At 38.2% G+C, this 21,123-nt stretch overlaps 2 protein-coding genes across 2 annotated transcripts; both read right to left on the bottom strand.

Moving 5' to 3' along the window:
- Positions 1 to 17,911: 17,911 nt before the first annotated feature.
- LOC115990591 (secreted RxLR effector protein 161-like) lies at positions 17,912 to 18,631 on the bottom strand. Its single transcript, XM_031114406.1, has one exon. The coding sequence runs from the start codon at positions 18,629 to 18,631 to the stop codon at positions 17,912 to 17,914; it is 720 nt and encodes a 239-aa protein (XP_030970266.1).
- Positions 18,632 to 19,309: 678 nt separating this feature from the next.
- Positions 19,310 to 19,834, bottom strand: LOC115990590. Its single transcript, XM_031114405.1, has one exon. It carries the CDS (start codon positions 19,832 to 19,834, stop codon positions 19,310 to 19,312), a length of 525 nt encoding a protein of 174 aa, XP_030970265.1.
- Between the last annotated feature and the right edge of the window lie 1,289 nt (positions 19,835 to 21,123).

Genomic DNA, 21,123 nt, shown 5'->3' with positions numbered 1-21,123 from the left:
TATCGCTCACAAGAGTAGTGAAGGTAGAATTAGTAAGCCACATTTGCTCAAACTGAAACGACTTGGGAGTTTTCAACTCCAAGGGGTCAATGTTAAGCAAAATGGGCCAGTGGTCAGATTTAACTCTAGGGAGATAAGAGATTTCAAAAGCAGGAAAAAGAAGTTTCCATTCGGCATTTCCTAGGCCTCTATCTAACCATTCTTTAATATTGTGGTGCCAATCCAGGCTTTTATTTGTTGACGTGAATCGAGGACCCTGAAAATCAAGGTCCATCAGACCACAATTATCCATGCAAGCTCGAAACGTAGATATATGAGTTCTATTTAAAGGTAAACCTCCCAATTTTTTGTCATCCGAAAGCATATCATTAAAGTCCCCCAAAAGAACCCAAGGTAAAGAGATAGCAATAGCAAGAGTTTGTAAATAATCCTAAAAAAGTTTACGCTTATTAAAATTTGGTGAGGCATAAACGGCTATAAGTAAAAAAGAAAAAGATGGAGATGGTACCTTAACAAGAGCATGGATACTATATTCACTGTGTGTGTGGATTTCCACTTTGAAGGAGGGACTTTCATTCCATAACAGCCAAATGTCGTCGGAGAAACCAGTGAGATCCACTCATTGAGAGTGATCGTAAGGAAGAGTGTTGATAACTGCTTGAGCCCTCACTTCTGCAATATGGGGCTCGATAATGATTAGAATGTTTGGCTGATGCTGACGATGGAGTTTGTAGGCATAATTACAATAAGTCACGCTACCTGCACCCTAGAATTCCAAGCAATCATCTTCATTGATGAGGTATGGGGGTTTAGATAATCATTCGGGGTCCCCCCTGTCATTGGGGCCCTCGCTGCAAATGGACGGAGGCACTGATGCCTCGCTGTGGTGGTCTTTATATGATACATTGGGGCCACTTCGCCGAGCCTAGCCTAATGCGTGCCTGACACGACAAATGGCAAGCTTTGTTTAGAGAACATTATTATGTATAAATTGGACTTTTCTTCTCACAGCGCTATGTTTCTTTCGCCGAGATCCAAGAAGCGAAAAATGGCTAGGGGTAGTGGGTTTAGGGAGTCCACACTAGAGGAGCTCACCGGGGTTCTCCTTTGCCTGACTAGTGGGGCCCTTGGATGCCCCGCTGGTGCTTGATAAGGGTGCACTAAGCGGCACACTCGGACATGAGTCTGTGGCAGCTAATAAGGAGTGGGCTGGGGTGGTGGTTCGAGTCTCATTGGCAGGCTTGGAGTTTGGGTCTCCATGCCAATGCTGTTCGGGGGTGAACCGGTATCTGGACATAGCTCACCGTTTCATCCTCGGATCATCCTAAGGAGAGGCCACTCCATATCTGCTCAAGGGCAGCCATCTCATGAGCTTGAGTTTGGGGGGTAGGTGAGAGTTCATGGAGGGAGTGGCAGGAAGGGTCAAGCTACTTTGGGGAGTGGGTGTATGCCAAAGGTCGGGGTCGGTCGGAGTGGGCGTTGAAGAGCTCTGGTTAGATGAGCGAGTCATGGTGCAAAATGGTATTAGTTGTTGTTGGTGCAAGAGGAGGTACGTCGTTTTTAAGCTCCACAGTCTGCATGTGTTGATTAGCATGGTTGAGTTGGCTTGCACTCGGACAAGTGGCCATGCAATTTCCTTGCATGCAGTCTGTGTTCAATTCACGTGGCGGGAGTGAATTTAGTTTTTCACCATGGGGTGCCACCTCCTTGCTGTGAAACCCAGCTGGCTGCCTTAACCCAAATGACCCCTGTCTTGTCACCGAGTGAGCTTGAGGAGTGCGCAGCACATGGGACTAAAGAGAAATGGGAGGGACACGTGGAGTAGACGAAGACGAGGTGTCACGCTGGGCAGCTTGCCATGCCGTGATAACTCGGTGTGAAACCCACATACTCGGGCTCGCCGAGTTTGCACAGTTTTCCAAGGAGTTTGCTCCTGGTCATGATCTTGTGCCCCTTGGTCACCATGTGTAATAGGGATTTGAGGTGGCTTGGTGTGGGGGTCAGTGAATGCCTTTGAACAGTGAATTTCTTGATGTCCAAGCCGCCCACACCGGTAACACAGTAGAGGAAGATTTTCGTAGATGATATCCTGCCAAAAATGCTCCAATTTTAAACGTTTCAGTAGTGGGTTGGCGGTGTTTATTTGGACATAGAGACGAGCATATCGCCCTCGAATGGCCGCACTAGTAATGGCATCTACCTTTAAAAGTTTTCCCAGTTTGTATCCCACGTGTTTAAGAAAGTCTGGATGATAATATTCTATGGGTAAGTTTTCCAAGCGGATCCAAATCGCCGTGGTTGAAATTTTGGCAATATGCGGATGAAAATTCGCCCCCCAAGCCTGCACATGTAAGTATTGGTCCCCAACAAACCATGGCGCATCCATGAGGGCATGTTGGTAGTCTTTAACAAGGTCAAACCGCATTATAAAATAACCATACCCAATATCAATTAAATGCATCATACCTCTGGGTCGCCAGATACTCGCTAACCTGGTTTGGAGTGCCTGGTACCCAAGTGGACATCCCATAATTTTGAGGATGATGCTCGTTTGCCAAGGGACAGCAAGCTTACGCTTCAGCTCTGTTGGAACTCGAATCGCCCAAGCTTCGTTGTCCAGTCCATCGGTATCGCTGTGGTGTACGTCATCGTTGCATGGGTGTTTCGGGGTAGCACTGTCATGGCTGGGTTGGCTAGTGTCTTCCGCGTTGCCTATGTCGCAGCTCAGGTCTAGCATGCATATGTCCTGAGTTACCTCTGCATACGTTTTCTTTCTCGAGTTATCTTTTAGGAAAGTGCTCTCAGGGTCATCAGCATCATAAAGCAAAACTGAGGTCGTCGTAGTTTTTTACTTAAGAATGTTTTCGTTCATGCTCGATCAAAAATATACTTACCCTGCAATTTAAATTAATTTATTGAGGAAAGCCTACCATAGTGGCATGTCACATGTCATAGAATTGAAAGATGATAATTTGTATTTGGTATCTAACGCACTCACATCACATGAGTCTCACGTATTAGTGGAATGCACATACTGCGAGAAACCCAACATTCTTCATGGTATGGGCCTGGTGCTACTATTCCTACTTAAGTATGATAAGTTTTTTATATACAATCCAGTGTAATTAATAGAATAAAATAAATCTCTTCCCCAACTATCAAAAAAACAAAAATAAATTTCTTTGCAAAAAAATAAAATAAATGATTTAATGAATGGTAAATTATATATTTGGTCTTTATCTTTTACATTATATTTTAATTTGGTCTTCAACCTTTCAATTATGTTAATTTGGTTCCTAACTTTTTAATGCCGTGTCAATTTATTAGAATATTAAACGAATAAAATAAATTTTTCTTCGCAAAAAAAATAAAATAAATGATTTAATGAAGTGTAAACTACGTATTTGGTCTTTATCTTTTACATCATATTTTAATTTAGTCTCTAACCTTTCAATTATGTTAATTTGATTCCTAACCTTTCAGTGTCGTGTCAATTTAGTCTCTACTGTTATCTTTTTGATAGAAATTGTTGGTGTGACAAATGACCAAAATAAAAAATCAGTTTATTGTCACATTAACAGAAACCAATTTTTTATTTTGGTCGTTTGCCATGTTAGTAGTTTTAATCTAATAGATAACGACAATGACTAAATTGACACAATACTAAAAAGCTATGGACCAAATTGGCACAATTGAAAGGTTAGAGACCAAATTGAAATATAATATAAAAGATAGAAACCAAATACATAGTTTATCCTTTAATAAATGTAATATATGTGAAGTTTACTATAAGCGAGAACATAATTTTTTTTCTTTTTTCTTTTTTTTTTTTAGTAGTTTTTTTTTTTTTTTTTGATATACCGATAGTTGAGGGTGAGGCATTTGAACTTTAAATGTCTCAATTGAAAACACAAAAATGTACTAACTAGTTAAGTTATGAAACTCACTACAACGAGAATGTATCTCTATATTTTCCATATTTGTTTGTCTGGTTTCTATAGCATGCCCCATTATTGAATATTTCCCTAAGCCTTGAGGTAACAAGCCTAGTGGCAAAGTTAATTTGGATGCAAATTAAGTTAACTTTTGTTAGGTTCTAAAGTCTTAGGATTTTATATATTTAGAACTCTAATTTGTATTGTTGGCAAACCATGATCAAAACAATGTGTTTAGAAGTGTTTAAGTCTAGCTCAAAGTTGTGCATCTATGTAAAGTTGGAATCGAGTTAAAGCAGGAAAGGATTGTGTCTTTCGGCCTGGCTCGATCGATCGAAAGACAGGCTCGATCGATTGAAGCTCGGCAGAATGTTTTTCTGCAGATTCGTCCAACTCAGCCCTAAGTGTTTTTAAACGTTTTTGGGGTTTCTTATTTGTCTTAAGTATAAAAGGCAAACCCTAGCCACGTTTTAGTGTTGCTCATAATTGTGGTTTGTGTAAATCTCTTGTGAGATCTAGAGGAGTTTTCCTTTACACAAACTTAGGGTTTTCAAGGAAAAGATTTATCTACGCCTTGATGATCAATTCAGTTGCTACCATTGAAGCTTAAAGAAAACACAAGCGGGTGTGCTTGAATCTGGTGGTGAATCCAAGAAAGAAGGAGTCCGTGAATTCGGAGCTTGCACGTGGTCGTGTCAGTAAGTTCTACTGGTGGGTAGCAATAAGAAGTCGAGCGTAGGGGCTTGTAAGTCTTATTGTATGAACTTTGATTCTTTCAAGATAGTGGATTCAAGTTACCTTGAGGATAGCTAGGTCAAATCCTCCCCAGGTTTTTACCGGTTTGGTTTCCTGGGTGATCATATCTTGTGTTATTTAATTTCCGTTGCTGTGCATGATTTGATTTTTTATTTTGTGATAACCTAGACTTGTTTAATTAGACTAAGTAACAACTTGGCTAATTACCTAGGTTAAATAATTTGTTTAAGGGGTCTAAAAACTATCAAGTGGTATTAGAGCAGGTAGCTTTTTTGTTGTTGATCCTTTGATCACTGAGCTGATCCTTGACCCCTTTGTTATGGACTCTTGGAAATTCTTTCTGCTTATTCATCAACTTGTTTACTTTGTGTATTTGTCTCTTGTTGAGTTTGTTAAATCTTTCCTTGAACGTCTTGGTCTTGTCATATATGGTAATAATTATTTGTGTTATACTGCCTTAACCGCCTTAAAAGCACGTGATTCTTGTCTTTGGTATTTGGATAGTGGTTGTTCCAGGCATATGACAGGAAACAAAGGATTATTCAAGACCCTCTTTGAAGGAAAGATTGGGACAGTCACTTTTGGAGATGGAAGCAAATTTGTCATCAGAGGCATTGGAACTGTGGACATCCCAGGGTTACCGGTCTTTGAAGATGTTTGGTATGTTGATGGATTGAAGGCAAATTTACTCAGCATCAGTCAGATTTGCGACAATGGACTAAATGTTCTCTTCACTAAGTATGAATGTGAGATACTTGATGGAGGAGGTGACTGTATGTGTGTTGGTGTAAAGACAGCTGACAACTGTTATGGATTAACACCAAGCATAAGCAACAAGTGTTTTAGTGTAAAGATTGATCAAGTTGATTTGTGGCATCAACGGTTGGGGCATGCAAGTCATAAGCAGTTAGAAAATATTTCCAAATGTGATGTTGTTGTTGGTTTACCTAAGTTTGAGAAGATAGATAAGTGCATATGTGGACCATGTCAGATAGGTAAATAGATAAAATCTAAACATCCGTGTGTGGCTAGTGTTCAAACTTCAAGACCTCTGGAGTTACTGCACATTGATCTTATGGGTCCTGCTCGAGTTCAAAGTTTAGGAGGAAAGAAGTATATTCTAATGGTTGTGGATGACTTTACCAGATATACTTGGGTTGTGCTGTTGAAAGACAAAGCTGAGGTTCCTGAAAAGATGATACATCTGTGTGAGAAACTACAGGATGAAAAAGATACCGTGGTAGCCAGAATCAAAAGTGACCATGGAAGAGAATTTGAGAATACCAAGCTAGCTACCTTCTGTAGTGAACAGGGCACACATCAAGAATTCTCATCACCCAAGACACCGCAACAAAATGGAATAGTTGAACGGAAAAATAGGGTCGTTCAAGAGATGGCACATGTCATGTTACACAATAAAAAATTGCCAAAATCTTTCTAGGGAGAAGCAGTTAACACTGCTTGCCATACACTCAACCGGGTGTATTTCAGACCTGATTCCAAGAAGACTCCTTATGAACTCTGGAGAGGAAAGAAGCTGGTCGTTAAGTATTTCAGGATATTTGGCAGTGATTGTTACATTCTACGTGATAGAGAGCACCTAGAGAAATTTGATGCAAAGAGTGACAAGGGATATTTTCTAGGGTGCTCCTCTACTAGTAGAGCATATAGAGTGTATAATTTGAGAACCAAAACTGTCATGAAATCGTCAAATGTTGTGATCAATGATGAAGTATGTCCAGAAGCACATCCAAAAAGTACTACTCAGGTTCAAGATAAGCCTATGGAGGTTAATGACTCTCTTCTTGTTGATTATGTTGGGAAACATAGTGATGAGGAGCTAATGGTGTTGAATGATACAATTTTTGTGCCATCAAGTCCTAAACCATCCACTCCTATTCATGAGACTCAACAAGTTCAACATGAGTTTAGCCCTTCATCAGAAAAGAGAGGTACATCCACATCTCTAGTTAAAGGTCCTTCCTCTAGTTAAAGGATTTGTTGACCCTCACAGACCGGATGATGTGTATAAGTTGAAGAGAGCACTGTATGGTCTGAAACAAGCTCCACGGGCTTGGTATGATAGATTGACTGCATATCTTACTGAGCATGGCTTCAAAAGGGGATTTGTAGACACTACTCTCTTCATAAGAAAGGATAAGAACAGTTTTGTTGTAGCTTAAATTGATGTAGATGATATTGTTTTTGGTGCTACTAATGACTCTCTTGCTCATTTTTTTTGCAGATAAAATGAAGGCAATGTTTGAAATGAGTATGGTTGGCGAACTAACTTATTTCTTGGGATTACAGGTGAAGCAAACGAATTCAGGGATCTACATCAACCAAGCAAAATATGCAAAGAATCTAGTCAAGAGATTTGGATTGGACAATGCTGCCCATGCTAGAACACCAATGGCCGCCAATGCAAAATTAACAAATGATCCATCAGATGAGTCTGTTGATGTTACATTATACAGAAGTATGATTGAATGTTTGTTATATTTGACTGCTAGTAGGTCTGATATTGCCTTTAGTGTTGGTATTTATTCTAGATTTCAATCTAATCCTAAAGTTTCACACTTAAATGCTGTCAAAAGAATAATTAAATATGTTGCTGGAACTTGTGATTATGGATTATTTTATAGTAAAGAGTCTAATCTGTCTTTTGCTAGTTTTTCTGATTCTGATTGGGCTGGTAATGCTGATGATAGAAAAAGCACCACTGGTGGATGTTTTTATGTTGGTGCTAATCTTGTTGCCTGGATGAGAAAAAAGAAAAATTCTGTGTCCTTGTCTACTATCGAGGCAGAATATATTGCTGTTGGAAGTTGTTGCTCACAACTTCTTTGGATGAAAAAGGTTTTAACTGATTATAAGCACATAGAGATTAGGTATCACTTCATTAGGGATCTTGTTGAAAGAAAGATTGTGTGTCTTGAGTATATTCCTACTAAACGTCAGAATGCCGACATTTTCACCAAACCTCTTGATAGAAGTAAGTTTGAGACTCTTCGTCAAGTAATTGATGTGATTCTGTGTCCCTGATCTGTCTTTGTCTTCTTGGTCCTTGTGCTTCATTGCTCTACCCTTTATGACCATTGTTCTTTGGTTTTGTTTTTGTTTTTCTAGGATTTTCATTGCATAACATTCATGCATTTCATTCTAGGTGTTTCTTTTAATAATAATAAAAAAAAAAAAAAAAGGAAAAAGGAAGCAAATTTTGTTTTGTACTATTCTTCTTGGTTTTTGAGAACAAGGTTGGTCAATTTATTTTCACATAACATGTCTTTTGTACCTTGTTTAGCTTTGATGAGCTTACTTATTGCACTTTACTAGTTGAAGCTTTATAGTACATGTTGTGTGGGAAAGATGTTTATGGTTTTTGATTATGCTGTCTTAATCTTGAAGTCACATGTTTTTAAATGTTTGACTTGAACTTTTAGAGAAATGCATAAATAACCATCTCACCACTGTTACTAGCCAATCATGAACACCTTAGTGCATATCATAAGATTTTGTGCTCGAGAAAGTGTAGCACATGCACAAAAAGAACATAAGGTGAAGCCTCGGTTTAAATTGCTTAATACTTAAAATTAGTGTGTACTATTAGACTTGATGTCAAACTCACATGACTTAAAATTGGTATGTATATTATGAGGCATAATTACAAGAAACTTACATGATTGCAAGCTTATGATTTAAGAGATGTGGGAGTTATATGATGTAACTCTTTAGGTGATAGTCTCTTTTAAATTCTTTGTAATGAATTTTGTAGACTTCGTGATTGATTACTATTCACATATCACCTCACATGTATCTCAAGCTTTTGCTAGTTGTACACACTACATAAGTTACTTTTTGCTAAACTTTGTACATGTTATTGTGTGTGTTTATGGTTTGACCAACCAAGTTTTGCAAATACTTTGAATTTTGTGCAAAATTAATTTGTTGCTTGAAAATTTGTGGAGAATGCAAGAAATTTTGTTTTCGGGGAATTTGGGCTTAAAAATTCTTGTTTTGGAAATCATATCATCACATACTCATGCATTTTTGTTCTTAAATTTCAATGCTTTGAGTTAATTCTAAATGTTTTTCAAAAACTGTGTTTTTTCCTCAAAATTTGGTGAGCCTCTGCCTATTTCGATCGATCCATTATGTTTTTCGATCGATCGAAAATTTTTAAAATTTGATAGAGAAAGCCCATATCTGTTTCGATTGATCGAAACTGATTTTCAATCGATCGAACTTGTTTCAAATTGCTTTTATAGAGTCTCTGTCTGTTTCGATCAATCGAGGTTGTTTTTCGATCAATCGAAACTCGTGAAACATGTTTTTTAAAAAGCCAGATTGGACTTTTCAAAGTCACTTTTTCAAAAGTTTTTCAACTTTTCTCTCTCTCCGCGTTGGCTAAAGGCTCCACCATCAATTTTTTGTCGTTTTCCTCTAAGATTTTTGCAAGGTTTTTGTCCTTGAAGGCCGGTAAGTCTCTTTTGCCCTTCCTTTTGCGTTTTATTTCATGTTTTCATGCACTTTTCATGCATTCTTGTGGCTATTTTCAACACTTTCAAAATATTGGGGTTTTTGATGATTCGAACCTATTTTAGTGAAATTAATCAATGGGTTTTTGTTCTATGATGCTATAATGATGATTCTTATAGTTTAATTTGATCAATTTTGTGGTTTTTGAGAAATTGAAAATTCTAGGGTTTGAGATTGTTCCGAATTGGGGATTTTTTCTAATTGGGTTAAATTGATGAAATTGGCTTGTTACATTGATAAATTTGGTCATTAATTTGTGATTTCTATCATGTGTGATGATCAATTAGTCAATATTTTTTAAATTGATCAAGTGGTTTTTCAAAATTTTGGGGTTTTTGTTTTAATACCTCTATGTTCAAGCCGAATTTTGTGGATTTGAACTTGTTGGACTTAATTGCACTGCATTAGAACATGCATCATGTCATTTAACATGTTCATGCATCATATAAATTTTTATTTTATATTCTGGTTTTATGCTAACTTGCAGTCTGCCCTTAGTTTTGTTTTTTTTCTCTGTGTGTGTTGGTTCTTATCCTAGCACCATGCCTAGGAAAACTAGAGCCCATAGGACCACTTCCACTTCCTCTGAGTCTCCCACTAGGGTTGAGTTGTTTAGGAATGATAAGTGTAAGAAGCCTTTGAGACCCTGAACTGTAAGCGTAAGATATGGGCTGAGCGAGCTGTTGTGTTGGACGAGCTTGATTCGGCCATTAGGGCCAATTTTGAGTCTAGAGGTTTGTTGTCTCTCTTAGAGATAGATCATCCACCCCCGACCGCCCTGATTAGAGAGTTCTTCTCGAACCTCTCTTGCCACATCTATGATTCCAACACCCTTGTTAGGAGTTGGATACGAGGTGTAGAGTTCACCATTACCCCTCGGGTAGTGGCTGAGGCTCTTGGGGTGCCGGTTGTTCGGGAGCCTGTCTATCCCTATGATGAGTCACCCACTTTAGATGTAGTCATGTCATACATCACTGGGTCATCTATCCAATGGGGTTCTGATCCTCGGATCACGTCCGCTGAGCTTACCGAGACTGCTTACCGAGACTGCTTACCTTTTCTTTAGGATAGCATGTCATTCGTTATGGCCTATTTCTCACTTCCACACCATCCCTTTAGAGTGATGTATGTTTTTGTATGCTTTTGCTTCTGGTGCTTCGATCAGTTTTCCTCATTTGTTCCTTCGTTCTTTGAACGAGGTTTATAGGAGTTCTGCAGTAAAGCATGCACTTATTCATCCTATTTTTATTCATAAGATTTTGCTTTTTTTAGGTTTAGATGGTTTTCCGTCTGGTGAGCCTATGCATGTGATTGCTCCCATAGGTGCCACCTTCCTTCGACAGAGGGCTGCTCACTTGAGAGTTGCTCCTTCCTGTCCTAGGGGTGCGTCATCTAGTGCTATTCGCCCTCCTCCCTCTTCTACAGGTACTGATGCTGTTGAGACATCAGGTGCTGCTGCTGATGTCGATGTTCCTCCACCGACTACTTCGGATGATTCAGACATTCGTCGCACGTTGGATCATGTCTTGACCGTTCAGGCGGCTCAAGGACAGATTTTGGTGGACGTGCTCGATGAGATCCGTGCCTTGCGTGCAGAGTTGGTGCAGTTTAGACCACCTCCCTTTTGATGATGGATATCTTGCTTGCCCTTTGGCATTCCGTCACAAAAAGGGGGAGTACTTTGTAGAGTTTTTGCTTTCAGGAGGAGTTTTATTTATTTTGGTTGGAGCTTGTGGAGTTTAGATTCTATCTAGGTGCTTCACTTTGTACTTTACATTTTTAGCTCTTGCCATGTTTTTTGATGGGATATTCATGTTAGGGGGAGTTTTGTGTTTTATTGGTACTTTATATGTTTCTTGTTTCAAACTGCTTATTGATTTATATTTATGAATTTTTTCATTGATATATGTCCTTATTGTGTGTTGTTTGAAATCAAGAATTTAATTTGTTTACTTGTATTGTTTCCACACATGCGGTTATGCATTTTGTTTAGTGTTTCAGGAAATATACAGGTTGATTCAATTGAGCTGCTGTTTACACTTGCAACTGATGGATAGTAGTTAGGATTGAATTTGTTTTATGAGCATTATTTTGTAAAGGGCTTTTTATTTTGTAAACTTTGAGTTTCTAGTTGTGTTTTGTCACGGACTGCCAAAGGGGGAGTTTGTTAGGTTCTAAAGTCTTAGGATTTTATGTATTTAGAACTCTAATTTGTATTGTTGGCAAACCATGATCAAAACAATGTGTTTAGAAGTGTTTAAGTCTAGCTCAAAGTTGTGCATCTATGTAAAGTTGGAATTGAGTTAAAGCAAGAAAGGATTATGCCTTTCGGCCTGGCTCGATCGATCGAAAGACAGGCTCGATCGATCGAAGCTCGGGCAGAATGTTTTTCTGTAGATTCATCTAACTCAGCCCTAAGTGTTTTTAAACATTTTTGGGGTTTCTTATTTGTCTTAAGTATAAAAGGCAAACCCTAGCCACATTTTAGTGTTGCTCATAATTGCGGTTTGTGTAAATCTCTTGTGAGATCTAGAGGAGCTTTCCTTTACACAAACTTAGGGTTTTCAAGGAGAAGATTTATCTACGCCTTAATGATCAATTCAGTTGCTACCATTGAAGCTTAAAGAAAACACAAGCAGGTGTGCTTGTATCTGGTGGTGAATCTAAGAAAGAAGGAGTTCGTGGATTCGGAGCTTGCACGTGGTCGTGTCAGTAAGTTCTACTGGTGGGTAGCAATAAGAAGTCAAGCTGGAGGCTTGTGAGTCTTATTGTATGAACTTCGATTCTTTCAAGATAGTGGATTCAAGTTTACCTTGAGGATAGCTAGGTCAAATCCTCCCCAGGTTTTTATCGGTTTGGTTTCCTGGGTGATCATATCTTGTGTTATTTAATTTCCGCTGTTGTGCATGATTTGATCTTTTATTTTGTGATAACTTAGACTTGTTTAATTGGACTAAGTAACAACTTGGCTAATTACCTAAGTTAAATCATTTGTTTAAGGGGTCTAAAAACTATCAACTTTGAAGTCCTGAAGTCGTAAATAATTTTTTCAAAATCTTGGTTCTATGAGTGTGTGTGTTTTTTGCTCTATCATTGACAATAATTGAGCACATATTGTCGACCTTCCACGCATCTTGAACTCTTGCCACTAGGACCTCTGTCTCTCAAGATTCCTAACCTTCGTTTATGTTTTTCTTTTGAATAATGACTATTGCACAGAGTACGCATGCCAATTTATGCTTATTCTTACACACTCTTTATTACAGATTATCGGTATACTCTTTATTTACGTGGCGTACATCAACGAGAGTGACTACATATTTTTCTAACGCTCTGTTTGTTTTAGCATTAACGTTTTTTGGAAAATTGCTCATTTTCCAAAGAGAATTTTCTAGAAAATTGTTTCATTTTCCAGTGTTTGGTAACGACCTTGAAAATGAGCTTGAGAATGTTTTCTAGTGTTTGGTATTCAATTTTTAAAAAAATATTTCTTTTATAATCTAAAACATGTATATTATGTAAACTAACTAATGTAATCATTATAAATAAAAAACCAAGAATGAATTTGGTTTTCATACTAAAATTTTGACAATAGAGACAATCAAAATTAATTAGTTGTCAAATTTTCATGATCTCTACCACTCATCTTGCTCATATATATAAACAGTAACGTACGTACACACACACACACACAAACACATATATTGAAAGCTCGAAATGTGTGAAAACACAAGAGCTTGTTTAGACCCCCAATTCAAATTACGGCTTAGTTGATTTTACACTAACTTAATACTAAGTGCGGAATAGTGTAAACGCAAGCAAACAAGCAAGAGAGCTACTTTAATTCATATTTAAAGCAACACAACAGTAAAATGAAATGAACCAGAGTACAGAAGAGAGATGCAAACACAGATAACACCGAGACGTGTTATCGAAGAGAAAACCGAAGAACTCGGCAAAAAACTTCTCCGTTGCCCTCCAAGCGGTAATCGATCCACTAGAAAATTAGTTGGGATACATGGGTAAGCAAGAAACCCTCCAAGCCTAATCTACCCTCTATACCTAAGCCCTCCAAGCTCCTACTCCAACAAGGCTTCTCGGAACCATGTCTTGTCTAGCTCTCCGGATCCCGCAATAAGGTCCATGTTGTATCTGCCATCCTTGGCTTCTTCCAATGTTTCCCAGTAGCACCAAAACCTCACTGGACACTCTCAAAAGGTGTGGTAAGTGTTTGGGTTATTGACCTCTCAATGGTATGGAAATGGAGAGGTAGGAGATGAGGAAAATCCACAAACACAGGTGTAAAGAATTGTTGGATTAACAATTTTTAACTCTCAAGTGTTTTAGCTAGGGTTTTCTCTCTGAAACTCTCTCTTACATTTGTGGGTAATGTGGTATAAATAGCGTAGTGTATCAGACTGGACAAGTTGGCAGAACAGAATGTCTTGCGGGTGTCTCGCGGGAAGACCTTACCCGCGAGATACTCGTGAGACACAGTTGTCTCCATCTGGCCTGACTCTTCGCATTCCAGCATGTGCAGGGCACATGAGTTACTTCGCGGGATACTAAGTCACGAGCTACCCGCGAAAACACTTCATTCTTCAATAGCTTGAGTCTTCACACTCTCTATCTCACTCTCACACAACCCTTACAATAAATTCCCACAACAAATACAGGGTACAAACGATTGAATAAAATTACAATCAAATTTGGCACGGAATAAAAGCCAACACAATACAAATTTGTAAATCACAACTTTACAATCTCCCCATTTTGCTATTCCGTGACAAAACCCCTAACAACAGACTCTAGACTTAAACGTGAGTTTGGGAACAATGGCAAAACTTACTCACACCTAATCTAGAAACTGTGAAGCACTTGCAGTTTATACCTGTAACCTGAAACACTCGTACATAAACAAAACTTTCATTAAGCTTATGACAAGTTAAACACAAGGTATGAACAAGAGCAAGCATAGTGTGATCAACTATGTAAACAATAGATATCATGCAAACAAACACTTGATCAAATAAGGGCAGTCATTAAAGAATGACTCCAATGAACATATAACAAGTAAATGTTCATCCAGACATGTACAACAAAGCAATCACTTATGATTACTTGCATATCCAATCACACAACCAATGCAAAATACACGAAGTATATATGCATCTAGGAACAATCCTACTAAGGGCACAAGTGTGAAGTACTCAAGACATATTAGCAATATCTAAAAGTGCACAGAAAATGCTACAGAAGCATTGAGAAAGTCACAAAACCAATATACTGAATAAACACTGAAATTGACTAAAATAACATGTGTTGTGGTTTTAAACAAAAGCAATAAAAGCAAGCATAAACATAAACCAGTAGTTGAAGAAGCTAAATATAAGCACAAGTAAACCAAACATTAGTTACTATCTTCTTCTCCCCCTATCACTACACTCCCCCTAACAACAACACCTTCTCCCCCTTTTTGTCACAGAATTGCTAGTCTTCATGTTCCTCTAGCTTCCTCTGAATTTGGTCCAGTTGAGTCTGAAGAGATGTGAACTTGGTGTCAAAACGATTTTGTTGGGAGTACATGATGGTAGCTAGTCCGGATATCTTGGTATTAATCTCTTGGAGAGTATCCAAGATGCTGTCCAGCCATTCATCATAAACATGTGACGTAGAACTTGAGCTTCCCTGAGTAGCAGGAATTTCTTGCTTGGGATTCTTTTTAGTGTGACTCATGCTTGCATGAAGAGTGCGAATAGAAATTGGACTTGGCCTTGGATAGGGGTGCTCATTTTCTGAGGGATAAACACCTTTGAGCTTCAAAATCCGTGAGATAAGGTGACAAAAAGGAGTGCAATTTCTTGAGGCAGTCCGGTCAACTGTTTTTGCCAGAATGTGGAAGATATGAGAACACACATCAATCTCGACATCAGAGATTAAATCATGCAAGAATAGTGCTCGACCAAGATTCATGAACCCAGTGCTGGACAGAGGGTAGAGGTTGCTACACATGATTGTTGTAAGTAGTCTTAGTTCAGGAGAAAGAGATGCCACACTTATTGACTTCCCATTGGAGGAAAATTCCAGAATATTTCCTAAGGCTTCCCTAAGAATCTCTTCATCCAGATTCAGCTCATCATATACCGGCGGTATGGGGAGTATTGGCCGTTTGATGTGTAGGATTTTCGCCAAGTAAATCGGTGACACTGAGAAACTTTTTCCTCTAACCCAACATTTGATCTCCTCTCCGTCAACAGTGGCATTGGCATAAAATTCTCTCACCATGTTCTCGTAAGCATCCTCAAGAGTTGATAGAAGAAAGTTCCAATCCTTTGTGGCAAACCATATGGGAATATTGGTGTCACGTAGAGATAGCTGGTCAACAGCTCTTTCAACCAACAGTGGAGCTTCCATAAAGTACTTCTCAAAGTTTTGAGATGCAGCATAAGATCTGAAATAGTTTTGATCAAAAATTCCTATTGATGATCGAGTCCTCTTTGGCTTTGGAGAGAGATTATCAACATCAATCACATGCTCGTTTCCTTTGTTGTTGCCTCCTTTCACAACTGAGCTTTTAAATGGAGACATCTGCACCAATGAACATAGAGAAGAAATGAAACAAGTGCAAAAACACAAAAACAGAGCACATAGACAAAAACAACAAGTTAAAGATGATAAGCCATGTAAACATAATCACAATGCATGAGTGAAGTGAGTATAACATTGTGTGCAGATGTGTGCATGTGCTGATGTATGTGTGTGCATGTGCTGATGCATGAGATGTGCCTAGAGACGCCTAAAGTGTGCACAGTATGTGCAAGGCATGGCATTTGAGAACAAAGTGAGTTAAACACTTCCAAAACATGTGAAACAAGTTCAATCAAAGAAAATTGAAGTAAAAGAACTCATTTGAAACCAACACAACCAAAGGATGTCACTTGAACATTCTGTCAAGCACCTAGCATGCAACAATGCACAACAATGATGGAAAATGCATGAACATAGTGAAAATATGCCTCAATACATGTTAGAACTGCCACACAGGGCCAACACAGATGCAAAAACACCAAATGGGACAAAGCCCAATCAAGAGATTAAAAAATATTTCACAAAAATTAGAATCCCAACCCAATTTTCGAAAATCCCCAATTTTCAAAAACCTAAGCACAAATTCTGCATAATCCGAAAAGAAAACATGAAAATAGTGTTAGAAACACATACCTTGAAAAGATTTTGCAGAGATTTTGCTTGAAAATGATGGGGTTTGAATGAAATAGTAATTTGGGTTGAAAGGGGTTCAAGAGACTTGTGCGAGGGAAGTGAAAAGTGTTTGAAAAAAAAAAACTGTCACATCTGCTACATAAAAATTGAAAACACGCGAGAAGGGCCACTGAAACTTAAAACCTTTCGCGAGAAGCTTTAAGTCGCGATAGCTTCTATGTGATTTTGAGAAAAATTTAGCTTTTGCCTAAAAACCATTTCTCGAGAAGAGGTTAGTCGCGAAATACTCACGAGTTAGTAGCGAGAGTTTCTGTATGAAAAATATAACTTTTGTTTTCCCTCAAGCACCTTTCGCGGGAAGCTCTAAGCCGCGAGCTTCTCGTGAAACAGCCTCTGAACTAGTTTTTGATGAAAAACACAAAAAGAAAAAAAAAGCATTTTGAACAAAAACTAAAAGCACAAAAGTATAAAATCACTTTCAAAAACAAATAAAACACTCAAAATCTTTTTGGATTTGATCATCAAGTACTTGAGCATACACATCACATTTGAACATGTACAATCACACAAATGAGATAAGCATTCATTGAATCAAAGTCTTCTGTGTTGTGGGTGAGTATCAAGTGTGAAATAGTCCTTAGACCAGAGTGAAACTTCATTGATCAATTCAATCAAGTCATACACAACTAGTACTAAGTCAAGTGATCAATCTCAATTATAGAAATGAATATATATGACCTCCCACAAATTGATTACACAGCTTAGAAGCTTTTCATTTGGCTTCTGCATAAATCATGACATTTGATCCTTTTTGGATAAATACATCTCTTTTTGAGATCGGTGTATGAAATTTTTGATATTTCAACATAGAGGATTTGCCTTTGGCTTTTTGAGTACCATACATTTCAATACAAAAGTCGCTTTTCCTTTTTCCTAGTCAAATACTAGTATGTGCGATAGGCTTTTGCAGCTCAATATCTCTTTTTCACTTTGAGATTTACATTTGGAGAGCTCAATTGCAAAAACAAAAAAAATAACATGGGAAGAGATATAGGCACAAGTCTATGCAAGTATCAAGACCATCAAGACAATTGACTAATCATTCATGACAAGCTTGAAGATCTATTTACAACAATCACGCATAGTTTTCAAGATTTCTTCCACACAGATAGATGTGCATATAGAAACAAGCTAAGCTCAAAAATGCACTACGCCATTAGTACGAAGGTACTAGGCCAAACTCACATGTGATATACACAAAAACAAGCGATCAAACTTTTTGAAGATTTTTCAATTTTTATGGGTTTTTGAATTTTGAACACACACAAAAACAAAACAAGAAAAGTAAGATCAACAGAAAAAGAATTGTAAACCAAAAAAAAATGCTAATATCAAAACAAGTGAGACCTAAGTACAGGATGAGCAACATGATCAGAATAAGTTCACAGAAGTGATAGAGTTCAAGGAATGATACCGACACCAATGGTCTTATGCAAGGACTCAAACCTTGGACCATCAAGAGGTTTGGTAAAAATGTTTGCCTTCTGGTTATCAGTGTTGATGAACTCCAAATACACAGTCTTTTCCTCCACCAAATCTCGAATGAAATGATACCGAATCTCGATATGCTTTGATTTTGAGTGTTGGACTGGATTTTTGGACAAATTTATCACACTCGTGTTGTCACAGAACACACACATAGTGTCTTGAGTGATTCCATAATCATGTAGAAGCTTCTTCATCCATAATAATTGTGCACAGCAACTTGCCGCTGCAATGTACTCCGCTTCAACCGTTGATAGAGAAACTGAATTTTGGTTTTTGCTCATCCATGACACTAAATTATTTCCAAGATAGAAGCAACCACCTGAAGTGCTTTTCCTATAATCAATGCATCTAGCCCAGTCAACATCAGAATATCCAGCTAGGCACTTGTTCGAGTCTCTTGAATACCAAATTCCATAATCAAATGTGCCATTTATGTAGTGGATAATTCGTTTAACTGCTGTCAAGTGAGATTCTTTGGGTGCTGCCTGAAAACGAGCACATACTCCTACACTGAAAGCAATGTCTGGTTTGCTAGTAGTGAGATAGAGAAGACTACCGATCATGCTTTGATAAAGTGTTGGATCCACTTCTACACCTACTGCATCACAAATTAGTTTTGCTAAAGAACTCATGGGAGTGGAAGTATGTTTCTTAGAGTCTAGGCCGAATCTTTTTACTAGATTTTTGGCATATTTTTCTTGAGAGATAAATATCCCATCTTCCCATTATTTCACTTGAAGCCCTAGGAAGTAGTTTAACTCTCCCACCATGCTCGTCTCAAACTCCCTTTTCATTTCTTCTGAGAATTCATGAGCGAGGTTATCTATTGTGGATTCGAATACAATGTCATCCACATAAACTTGTGCAAAAGGAGAGATTTCTCATCTCTTTTGACAAACAAAGTTCGATCGGCTTGACCTCTCTTGAAACCATGATCCAGAAGGTATGTGGTGAGGCGATCATACCAAGCTCTTGGTGCTTGTTTCAGCCCATATAATGCCTTCTTCAATTTAACACATGATCCGGAAAGTGAGGATCTTGAAACCCTTTTTGTTGCTCAACAAACACTTTTTCGTTCAAAAACCCGTTCAAGAAAGCACTCTTTACATCCATTTGATATAACTTGAAGTTCATAATGCATGCTATGGAAAGGAGAATTCGGATTGACTCTAGTCTTGTAACTGGAGCAAAATATTCATCAAAGTCTATGCCTTCAACTTGCGTATATCCTTGAGCCACCAATCTAGACTTGTTTCGGACAATTTCACCATCTTCATCAGTATTGTTCTTGAAGATCCACTTGATGCCAATTACATGTGTATCCTTGGGCCTTGGTACCAACTCCCATACATCATTTCTAACAAATTGATGCACTCTTGGTGCATGGATTCTACCCAATTCTGATCCTTCAAAGCTTCCTCCACTTTCTTTGGTTCAAATTGAGCAAGATAGCAGTTGTATGTCACATGATTCGCACTGTAGATAGGTCCTTTTCTTAACCGAATTCCATCATCTAATTCACCAATGATATTACTTAAGGGATGATTGAGAATTACCCTTGATGATGGTCTTTTAGAGATGGAAGGTTCCTCATCACGAGAGATTGGAGGTTGAACTTCAGGAGGGGTGAGTGGACTAGACGGTCCTTGAGTTGATCTGGTTTCCCTTCTTGATATAGGAGGTGTAAACTCCTTTTCCGGTGATTCTTTCTCAACATCCTCACCTTGCGACATGTTGTCATCACCTTCATTTTTCTTAAGATTCGGTTCATCACTATCATCATCAATATCCTTTTCAGAGATAGTGTCATCGATGACAACATTTATTGATTCCATCACCGTCTTAGTGCGCTTATTGTACACTCTATATGCTCGACTATTTGTTGAGTACCCTAGGAAAATCCCTTCATCACTCTTAGCATCAAATTTTCCAGGATTCTCCCTATCATTGAGAATGTAACACTTGCTTCCAAATACTCGAAAGTATTTCACCTTCGGCTTCTTTTCTTTCCAAATTTCATATGATGTCTTCTTTGTTCCTGCCCGAAATTAAATCTTATTTCCAATGTGACACGAAGTATTCACTTCTTCAGCCTAAAAATTCTATGGAATGTTTTTGTTTAGTAACATTACTCTCGCCATTTCTTGAATCACCCGGTTCTTTCTTTCAACCACTCCATTCTGTTATGGAGTTTTCAGAGCTGAAAATTCCCTCTTGATGCCGTGTTCATTGCAGAATGCTTCAAACTTTGCATTTTCAAATTCCTTCCCATGATCACTTTTGATTTTAAGTATGGGAACTCCCTTCTCATTTTGCAGCCTTTTGCATAGCCTTTCCATCTTGTTATATGCTTCCGACTTCTTTCTAAGAAATTCCACCCAAGAATATCTTGAGAAATCGTCAACTAGCACCATAATATAGCGCTTTCCACCCATGCTTTCTGTCCTTGTTGGACCCATTAAATCCACATGCAATAACTCCAAAGGGCGAGAAGTAGCAACCACATTTACTTTCGGATGGCTTGACTTTGTTTGTTTTCCCAATTGACATGGACCACAAAGGTTCTTCTCAATTTTTCCAAACTTTGGTAAACCAATCACAGCTTCAAGTTTTGAGACTTTTTCCACTTGTTTATAATTAGCATGTCCAAGTCTTTGATGCCACAACTCCAAAAGATTCACTCGAGCACTTCGACATGCTATGCTTGGTTTGGGAATGACTCCATAACAATTGTCAGTGGTTCTAAGTCCCTTCAAAACCTGAACTCCTTCTTCATTTAGAATTAGACATCCTTTCTTTGAGAATTGGACTAAGAAATCTTCATCACAAATCTGAATGATACTTAGCAAGTTCACTTTCAATCCCTTAATGTATAGCACATCAATTAACAGAGGCAGTCTTGGAATATCCACGATTCCCTTTCCAAGAACTTGTGAGTGACTACCATCTCCAAATGTCACAAAGCCATCTTCCTTCTCTTTAAGAGTTTTGAACAAAGATTTGTCTCCAGTCATATGTCTTGAACAACCAGTGTCAAGATACCACAAACATGAATTAAATACTTTCAATGCGGTATGAACAAAAAGACAAGCATGAGATAGGCATTCTTGACCATCAAAGCAGG

The sequence above is a fragment of the Quercus lobata genome, chromosome 5 (assembly GCF_001633185.2).
Source record: "Quercus lobata isolate SW786 chromosome 5, ValleyOak3.0 Primary Assembly, whole genome shotgun sequence".
Lineage (NCBI taxonomy): Eukaryota > Viridiplantae > Streptophyta > Magnoliopsida > Fagales > Fagaceae > Quercus > Quercus lobata.
This window is presented reverse-complemented; position numbering and strand designations above follow the sequence as displayed.

Coding starts and splice junctions, on each gene's coding strand:
- LOC115990590 (XM_031114405.1), bottom strand. CDS start 19,834: ATGGAATCAATAAATGTTGTCATCGATGACACTATCTCTGAAAAGGAT.
- LOC115990591 (XM_031114406.1), bottom strand. CDS start 18,631: ATGAGTTCTTTAGCAAAACTAATTTGTGATGCAGTAGGTGTAGAAGTG.